Source organism: Trichosurus vulpecula, chromosome 2, assembly GCF_011100635.1.
Source record: "Trichosurus vulpecula isolate mTriVul1 chromosome 2, mTriVul1.pri, whole genome shotgun sequence".
NCBI classification, from domain to species: Eukaryota; Metazoa; Chordata; class Mammalia; order Diprotodontia; family Phalangeridae; genus Trichosurus; species Trichosurus vulpecula.
The window spans coordinates 426,118,964-426,128,749 of record NC_050574.1 but is presented as its reverse complement, the minus strand read 5'-3'; the positions used below and the strand labels follow the sequence as shown (position 1 = coordinate 426,128,749).

Here is a 9,786-nt window from a genome sequence, read left to right as displayed (position 1 = left end):
TTCTGCTATCCACTTCCATTTTATGGGACAGCTCATCCCATTCACATTCACAGTTATGATTACTACCTGCGTATTTCCCTTCATCCTATTTTTCCTCGGGTTTGTCCTCTCTCCTTTCACCCTTTCCCTTCTCACCAGTGTTGCACATTCACTTTAATTTCTTCATTTCTCTTCATCATTCTAAGGTAGGGGCACTGAAAAAATAAGTCTGACAATCTCTTTTCTGATCCAATTTTATTTTTTAAACAACAGATTTGGGACATGGTAAGAAATTACTATGTTACATTTTCTTTAAAAAACCTGCCATGTTCTACAGAAATGGAATAAATAAATAGGATTTTAAAAGTTTAAAAGTTTATACACATATTTATAAAAATAACTGAATTAGAAGAAATTAAACAATGCTGAGATGTCCATGAAGAGGTCTGGGTGAGGAAAGGCACCTCATTCCATCACAGGAAATAAAGACCACAGTTGTTAATAGGCAGCCAAAGCCTCAGATCTTGAGAAATAACTTTCTTCTGGATAAGTGTTCTGAGAGAGTATTTAACTGACTTAGATGGCAGTTGGGGCATTCAATTCACCAATATCAACACACTATTAGAAAGCATCTTTCAGTAGGACTGTGTACCAGGGAAGTGATCCAGGACACCAAAATTTTAAAGGAAGTAAAAAATTAATACTCCGCTGTTTGAGCTAACTTTCAGTACTGATAGTACCAATCCATAAACAAAGCTTCAGCTAAAATATCTATCTTCACATCCTTACTCAAAGATTTTATGCACAATGCAGTTTAAAAGAGCTGTTGTATTTCACCTTAGATGAAGCTACACTTCAAAGGTTAGAAAAATTTGTCTCATCTTTTCTCCATCATATAAAATTTAAATAAACATCTGAAAACAGCACTAATATTCATGGGTGATAGTTCTACACAACAGCAAAACTAAAGTTATGATAATCATAAGAGACTTTTAAAATGGAGTACCACAAATTCAATATAAATACTGTACCTTTATCTCAGTCTCTCAGAAGTTGCTACTTGTTAAATGTGCTTTACATCAGCCTCACTCAGGTGACAGATACTCTTTACCTAAAAATACGCTCTTTATCCACTAATCTCTCTTTTCTGGATTTTGGGTCTAGCTCTATTTGGACATACGAAGGGTGTGATTTCTCAAAGACCGCCACACAAATTTAAAATTAAGGGTAAGAAAATGATACAAATAAACATCCAGAATGGAACTGTGTCCACAGCAGAGGAAAAAAGCAGGGGAGGGAGGAGAAAGATAAGAGAATAAGACGGACATTAAAAAATACTGTAGTGTAGCAAGCTATAATTGGAGCTGCGACCCATCTATGCCACCCGATAGGCCTTCATTAGTGTGTACTCTTTTCGGTTAGTACGGGCTGCCCAGATGAAGAGCGCAGCAGCCATGAATTGCAAGGGGGCTGAGACACAAGCCAGGCAGAAGGACCAACCAAATTCACCCTTCACATTCTCAGGCAGCTGCAACTTCTGATGCAGCAGTTCAATACCAGCAACATAGCAACTTACTGAGCCCAGTGTACACAAACCTGATTGAGAGTGGAAGACAGAAAAGAAAAAACAGCACATAGTTAGAATCCCTGATATTTCAACATGACACTGGAATGTGGCAAATCATGAACCACAACTACAAGGCCCTTATATTTAGGTTCAAAGTTCAAGTACAGTAAAACTCAACACCCACCTGCAAGGAAATGAAGGACTCCTGTGGCAATAGTTGGATACAGACTCCGGCAGGCACAAGCACAAAGTCCAATCAAAGCCCCAAAGCACATCAAACCTAGACTAACAAAAGGTAAAAGGAACTGGCAGCGCCAAAGATCTGATAGAGGGAAAAAGGGGAATGAGAGAGGGGAGAGGGTAAAGGGGAGATAGGAGGGGGGAGAAGAGAGATTGAGAAATTGGGAGGGAGGGGGAGAGGGAGAGGGAGAGGGGGAGAGGGGGAGAGAGAGGGAGAGAGAGAGAGAGAGAGAGAGAGAGAGAGAGAGAGAGAGAGAGAGAGAGAGAGAGACGGGGGGTAGGTTATTATCTTGTTATAGCATTTTCTCAAGTAGAAATTTCTTCCATATTACTAGTCTCTAGGGAACAATTTTATTGTTAAGAATATCGATAAGAAAAGAGTTCAAATGTTAGGTCTTTTCTAGTGAATCATCACCAAAAGAATCCAAACTTTGATCAGCATAGATAACCTACTAAGACAAATACAAAAGTTCATAATGGATCTCCAAGAAAGTCACAACACTTACATGAAGAACTGCAAATGTAGAAACAAAAAGCAAAGGATAACAGAGTTTAAGTCGGAAAAGACAAGTCCAATTCCCCTAATTCTACAGATGAGAGAACTGGGAGGTTATATGAGCTGTCCTGGGTCACACATGTATTATCTGACACAGGCAAAATTTAAACCCAGATCTCCTGACTCCAAATCCAGTGCAGATCACTTCCACTTTATTATGTAATCTCAACTAGGCCCTTACTACCATACAGTAATCCTTTTAATTCTTCTCTGATTTACAATCTACCACATTCCCAGTCTGTTCCAAACCTTTTCCCTCAAGCCACCTACACTATCCCTTTAACTCCTTTCTTCTCAGCAGAGGGGTTCATATCACATTTCACTGAAAAAACTGTACCATCCATGGAGACCTCCCTTTTTCCTTGTCACCCCAATTCTACCCTTCAAATCACTTTAACACCATTCAATGATTTTCTCTTCCTCTGCATCTTTGAGTAAAGAGATGGTTCTTCTTCTTGCCAATATGAACCCCACTAGTTGTAACTAATCTACTCCTGTTTCCTAAGGGGAATTTACTTGTACAAGGATCTGCTCTATTTCCTTAACTTTCAAATTCTTATTGACTAGCTTCTTTTGAGCTGCCCACAAGCAGCTTAAGTTTTTCTCAGTCCTTAGAACAACCTCCTGTGATATCACTATTCTCTTGGGCCACCACTCTTACTCTCTCCTTTTCAGAGCCTGGATTTCAACGAAAGCTGCCAACAATTGGCTATGGCCACTTTCCCCCCAAATTACCTTCCAACCTACCACTTAAATGAAACTGCTCATTTCAAGATAAAAAATAACTTCTTTATTGCTAAAGCTAAAGCCTCGTCTTTCTTCACCTTTTTACCATGTTTGCTACTGCAGCTTCTGGATACTCCCTGAGTTTTTGTGGCTCCTATCTGCCTGACCAATCCTTCTCAGCCTCTCATGCCCCACCTTACCGACCCCAAGCATGAGTGTACCCAGGGCTTTGTGTAAGGCTCTCCTCTCTTCTTACTCTACATGTTTTCTCTTGGTGATTTCATCCACTCCCATGGGTTCCATATTATGTCTATGCAGAAGACATGCAAAGCAACACATCTATCCCTCATGTCTCTCTTAAGCTTCAATATTACATTTCCAACTGCCTATTAGGCATCTCCACCTATGTGTCTCATAAACATCTCAAACTCAACATGACCATATGATCTTTCCCCCTAAACTTAGCCCTCTTCTTAAGCCTATTTTTTTAAAGGTGTCCTCACCATCCTTCTGGTTATTCAATTTTGCAACCTAGGAGTCATTCTCATCTCTCTGCTGTTACTCATCCCTCATTCCATATCCATAGCTGATGCTATCAATTCTATCATCCCAAAATTTCTAAAATTCATCCCCTTTTCCCTACTTATTGTGCCACTGTCTTAGTTTAGGCCCTCATTACCTCTCAAAATCAACCATTCTAAGAATCTTCTAACTAGTCTCCCAGCACCCAACTCTTCACCTCTCCAATCTGTCATCCACAAAGGTGCCTGGTTCTCTGTCCAATTATTTTCAGTAGTCCCCTATTGCCTCTAGGATAAAATACAAACTATCCACTTGGAATTTAAAGCCCTTCACATCTGGTTCCACCTTGTCTTTTTAGGCTTATTACACTTTACTCCCTTCACGTACCCTATATTTTGGCCAAGCTGGCCTCCTTGCCTGCACACGAGATTCCATCTCTGCTCTCTGCTTTTGCACAAGCGACCCACATGCTTAGAACGTTTCTCCTCCACCTCTTGGTACCTCTCTCCAAGGTTCGGCTCAAGTGCTATTTCCTACAAAAGCCCTTTTCCTTATTCTTCCAGAAATTATGGTTTACTTTGCATTATTTTATATATGTATTTATCTGGATAAAAGCAGTATCTCTGTTCCCCAAACCCAACAGAACATAACGGGGCAGAGATTTTCCTTTTTCTCTCTTTGTGCACTTTCCCAGTGCCTGACACATAGGAGTTACCTGAAAAATGCTCGTTGAATTGAACTGAAGTGCTCTTTTCATCGTACCACTTACGGCTCTACTTTTACATAAATTTATATTGGATCCTCAAAAATCTGTCGAAGGAGGTGGAATGGATATTATTACTGTATCCCATTTTGAAGATGAGGAAATTTATTTTCAGGGAGGCTAAGTACCTTGTCCAAGTTGCTAAGCAGCAGAAGTGACACTTTTCCCTCCATGGAGGAAAACTTCTCTCTCATTTACTAAATGAATTGTAACACAGAATGTAGAAAATTTTCTTCTCCTTTTCCCCCCAAACCTCCGGCTGTTATCAAATTACTCACAGGTCCGAAGTAGATCAATCCCAGTGTTGTGGTTTCCAGGCTCTACATACTTCTCCATGAATTGCTCTGACAGTGTAAAACTGAAACATTCTGTGATGAAGTCAGATGACTCTGGAACAAGAACAACAATGATTACTTGTTCTTTTCATCACAAACATTCAACAATCAACCCTTTTGGTCACCAATTTCAAAATTATGGAAATATGGAGCAACTACAAAATTTAGTGTAGCCATCGGTGTAGACCTATGAATGTTATTTCTGATTATCACCAGCAGGTTTAAAAATACACTCTTAGGAAAGTTTTTTTTTTTTAATAAAAAAGGTAAGAGAAGTAAGGACAGATATAATACAATTGTGGATATTATTACGATCAGCATAAAAATCCTTTTAAGATATTGGAGAGTTTCTGTTCAACATTCTTTTCCATTCTCTATTTTTTACCAAACTCCCTCCTTTGGCTTCCTGTATTATAACACTTAGCACCTCACTGATTCTTACTCAAGCCTGATGTTCTGCAATAACAACCACCACCAGGAATACAGTGCTTCTACTCAGAAATGCCAAAAGTATAGCCATGGATAAGAAAAATACCCAAGTTATTTAAAATATTCAGTTTTAAATGATAGAAATTGAAGTTTTAAAATGTTAAGTATGAGCTCTTGCTGAAATCAATTTGAAAGATAAATCTTTAGACATTAAATATTACTTTTTGCTTTCACATTACTTTTGTTTCAGTTTTTTAACCGAAGCGTTCTACAATAAGGTCCACAATAACTACTGATTATCATATGAATTTGATAGAGCTGGCAAATCATGTCTTCCAAAATAATGACACTCCTCACACGGCAACTGCCTCAAAGGGAGCAGAGATAAATGTTTGTAAGCTTGATTTTGGATGTTAGTCTATTTCCCTCATGCTGGCTTAGTCTTTATATTTCCACGTATGTACTCTGTGACAGACTTTAAAACCATTTATTCACAATTTCTGTGAGGCTCATGGAAGGCAGTTTAAGAAGTACGAGACAAAACGCACACAGGACTTTAATGTTAATTTCTCAATGATTTGAATACTTGAGGCCCCACTGAGCTATTTTCTTTTTGTCTATTCTCTCTCCTTTGGCACTATCATTTATTACGAGTTTTGTATATCACCTGTATAAAGATGACAGTCAAATCTATAGCTATGTCCATGAACTCTCTCCAGAGTTAGAGACATGCATCTACCCCGAGAGGTCAGGCCAGCACCTCAAACTCAACTTGTACAAAAACAGGTTTAACATCCTTTTTGAAAAACTAAGCCTCCTATGTTCGAAACTTTCAATTTATCTTTGACCCTTCATTTCTCCCTCATCTCTCATTTCCCTACAGTTACTAAGTCCTAAGGATTTTACCAACTATCATATTGTTGGCACTCTGTACTCCCACTGCAACCACCCTAATAAAGGCTCTCATTACCACCTGTTTGGATTAAAGCAATGGCCTAACTGGTCTTCCTACCTTCACTTCCTCCTGTTTCCACCCCATCCATCCTTTACACTGTTGACAGATTAATTTAAGTCACTTCTCTACTCAAATCCAAAGACAAAAGTGTAGCCTTGTATGACATGCCATTACCCTATCTTTCCAGCCTAATTTCTTACCACTCTCCTACTCTAGGCTCCTGCCACACTAAATTAACATTTCTCATATACTTTCAATGCTTTCTTGCCTCTGCCTTGCTTCATGCTATACACAAGATCTAGAATGCAATTTACCACACCACACTCCTAAAACTCCTTTATCTCCTGAAATCTTGCTCATTGTTTAAAGGCAAGACACTTTCTGGGTTCTCCCTAGTCAGTTTATTCACCTCTCAGCTCTGCCATAGGATTCTGGCCCTATAATATTTTGTAATAAAGTTACTTGCATTTTTCATATCCCCCCTACTGAACTGCAAGCACTAAAAGAGCAAGGATTGTGTCTTATTTAACCATGATAACTCCCCCAGAGCGTAGGACAGTGGCATGATTGTGAATAGCACTTTAATAAATTTTGTGTTGAATTCTACATAGTCAGGATGCTTGGCTAAGCCCTGTGGGAGATCCAAAGAAATAAGGCACAAACTGTCCAAAGTAAAGAATTAAAATATCTTCATATATCATCTAGAAACTACAAATCCAAAATTAATTACTTGGCAGAGCTGAAGAAATTTTTTTTAAAAGTATATACATACATACATACATATACATACACACACACGTATATATACACACACACATACATATAAATATACCTGTCTTTTCTGGAGAGCTATACCAAGGTGTGCTTTTGTTGGGCACAGTGATACACCTTCTCCACAATCCCACTGTGCCATTATACCGGAAAAGTAAGTCATTATAAGTCTTTTCATCAGGATCAGTCTCAAAAAAATCTTCCTTGATTTTGTTTAGATCACTGAAATTTTCTGGTGCTGGACTTCGATACTCGTACCAGAAATCTGTGCCAATGGATGCTGCCATATAGATGGTAGAAATGAGGCTGAGCACACAAGCAATTACCAATGCTGTGGCGAAACGGTTATCCATTCTGGCATTCAGGTTTTTTTGCTTTTAAAGGGAAAAAAGAAAAGGAAACAGAAAAGTTATCTTTCAGGAAACCAAGTCAGCTTTTTCCATAATATTAAAAATATTCATTACCAAACAATTCCTTTCCTTATTTTCTAGCTCAGTTTCTTAGTTTAGGATCTGAAGATAAATTTCAAGGAGTCTATGAACTTGGATAGGAAAAAAAATAAATTGCATCCTTATTTTCACTAGTTTCTGAATTAAATTGACACTTATTCAACTATTTAAAAACATTATTCTGAGAAAGGGTTCACAGGCTTTATCAGCCAGTCAAAGGGGTCCATGACATGAAGAATGTTAAAAAGGCCTACTATAGCCCAATAAATGACCTTGACTAAATACACTGTCTGAATTTCATCCATTAAATTCTCCTAGCATAATACATTATGATTACACATATGAAACTTGGTAAATATTTTTCTAATTATTAGTCATGGCAGCTAGGTGGCACAGTGGATAGGATGCTGGGCCTGGAGTCAGGAAGACTCAAATTTGACCTCAGACAATTTAGCTGTATTACCCTGGTCAAGTCATTTAACCTTTGTAGAAAGAAATAGCAAACTACTCCATTATCTTTGCCAAGAAAACCCCATGGACAGTATGGTCCACAGGGTCATATAAACTCTGATTGAGACATTTTAGAGAGAAATTATTAGGATAATAAAGTACTTACTAAATTCCAATATTCATAGGGTACTATGGATACAGAATCCCAGCCCTTTAGTTGCATCACTAAAGTGGACAGCACTGAAATTTACATACATCGCATATGATCATAAACAGCGAAGTAAACGACTTTGCCAAAAGCCATAGTGATTATTACTAGTAGTATCATGAACAAAACCTAGGTCCTGATGGCTCCTAGGTCCATGTTTCCACTGGAGACACTCTATTATTTGGCAAACGACTATGTAAATACGGATAAAACCACAGAGTTAACAGTAGAGCTAGTGAATTCTAAAAATTCTGCATTTAATTTACATCTAAGTTTAGTGGAGCTTTATTTTTCTGCTTGACTACTGAATTTCCGACCTCCTCTGGGAAAGGAAGCAACCGAACTTAGACCCTGATTCCAACGAACTAGGTAAGTTTTCTTTAAAAGGCTTAGGATAAAAAAGAATGCTTGGTAAACCCCCAAAAGAAGGTGGCTCTAAATTCAGGATGGCAAACAGGACAATAAACATACAATTATTTTAGATGCCAATCTCACCTTTAATTCATTTGGAGACAAACCTCTCCCCAATTTCACCTTCATCCCTGCCTCCCCAAGCCCCTACAGTTTTGCAAACTCTCATGTTACATCTCCCTCTGTCCCCCCTGCCCCTCCAAATGCTCACGGAAGGAAGCAAATTTTCCATAATTACATAAATATTTAATTGCCTACTGACCTTCAGCCAGAGGCATCAGGGTTCAGTAGCAGTGCAGCAAAATGACTGAGGTGGACAAAGCTGAGTCAAACAAGCACACATGGTGCAACGAGCACAAAACAACTTACAGAGGATCACAATAACAGCCTCATAAAACTGGGATAGCAGAGATGCGAAGATGGGTTAGTGACTCATGGCATAAGGTCGGAGTGGGGAGAGAACCCGGGCAATCATAACAATTAAGATTCACCTCGATTCCACGTTTTTTTCGTCCGGTCTCTCTCATCTTGGAATTCTTAAATAATTTTAAAAGGCCACAGTGCCTAGGAGCGTGCCCCGCGCCCAGTGGGCTCTCATCTCAGCGAGTGCATGGAGTAGAGGGAGAGGTCGGGGTGGGTCCCGCAAGTGCCCGGGTCCGCCCCTCAAATCCAGCTGTGCCGGAGTGGGCGGGGTGGGAGGAGCCGGGAGGGAGGCGGTCTCCGCGCTCCAGGGCCTCCCTCCCCCTCCCCTCGGAGCACCTCTGGGCGTTCTCCGATTCCGCCCTCTCCCCCACCCCCAACCCCGGCACCAGACCCGGTGACCCCAAGACCCGCCCGACGCCGCCGGGAGCATGAGGACGGGGAGCGGCGGCGAGAAGACACCGCTCCCTCCCCCCCGCTGCGCCCTCGGCCTGCACCCGCGGGCCGGGGTCCCTCGCTCCTCTCTTCCCCGACCCATCCCGTCACACCTCGAGCAGAGGCAGACTCACCGCCCATCCTCCTGCGCCGCCACCATCCCGCACTTCCTGCCGCTTATCCCGCGGCGGCCCCGCCTCCCGCGCTCCTCCTCTGACGCACTTCCTAGCCGCGCCCTCTTCTCCCTCCTTCCCTCCATCCCTCCGCCCACGAGGCCCCCTAGCCTGGACTCGGTAGTCTCCGTCTCGTGCAGACCGCGAGGGGTTGTGGAAGTTGTAGGCTGCAGAGAGAGGAATAGTAGGTGGGCTGGGGAGACCGGACGTAGGCGTGGGGCCTTGTGGGAGTTGTAGTTCGCCACTCCTTGGTCCAGTGACTTCATGCTGCCTGGGTGGTGCGGTGACCCCCACTCGTGAGTTACTCTCCAAAGGACCGACCTAGGGAGCTAAAGCGAGGCCCGGCCGCCAGCATGGAAGGGGCTTGGAGAGGCCGACGAGGGTGCCACGGGAGGGA

At 41.3% G+C, this 9,786-nt stretch overlaps 1 protein-coding gene across 1 annotated transcript; it reads right to left on the bottom strand.

The window, feature by feature from the left end:
* Nucleotides 1-217: 217 nt before the first annotated feature.
* CLDND1 (claudin domain containing 1) lies at nucleotides 218-9,550 on the bottom strand. Its single transcript, XM_036746777.1, has 5 exons — nucleotides 9,351-9,550; nucleotides 6,905-7,217; nucleotides 4,632-4,742; nucleotides 1,731-1,868; nucleotides 218-1,575 (listed from the first exon to the last, which is right to left on the bottom strand). The coding sequence occupies exons 2-5, from the start codon at nucleotides 7,194-7,196 to the stop codon at nucleotides 1,355-1,357; spliced, it is 762 nt and encodes a 253-aa protein (XP_036602672.1). The 5' UTR covers nucleotides 7,197-7,217; nucleotides 9,351-9,550; the 3' UTR covers nucleotides 218-1,354.
* Nucleotides 9,551-9,786: the final 236 nt, after the last annotated feature.

What these genes read in the sequence shown, in the direction of transcription:
- CLDND1 (XM_036746777.1), bottom strand. Translation starts at nt 7,196, where the DNA reads ATGGATAACCGTTTCGCCACAGCATTGGTAATTGCTTGTGTGCTCAGC. An exon ending in TAGCTCTCCAGAAAAGACAG is followed by an intron (nt 4,743 to 6,904) that starts GTATATTTATAT and finishes TTCTTGTTCCAG; the next exon opens with AGTCATCTGACTTCATCACA. An exon ending in AGTCCTTCATTTCCTTGCAG is followed by an intron (nt 1,576 to 1,730) that starts GTGGGTGTTGAG and finishes ACTCTCAATCAG; the next exon opens with GTTTGTGTACACTGGGCTCA.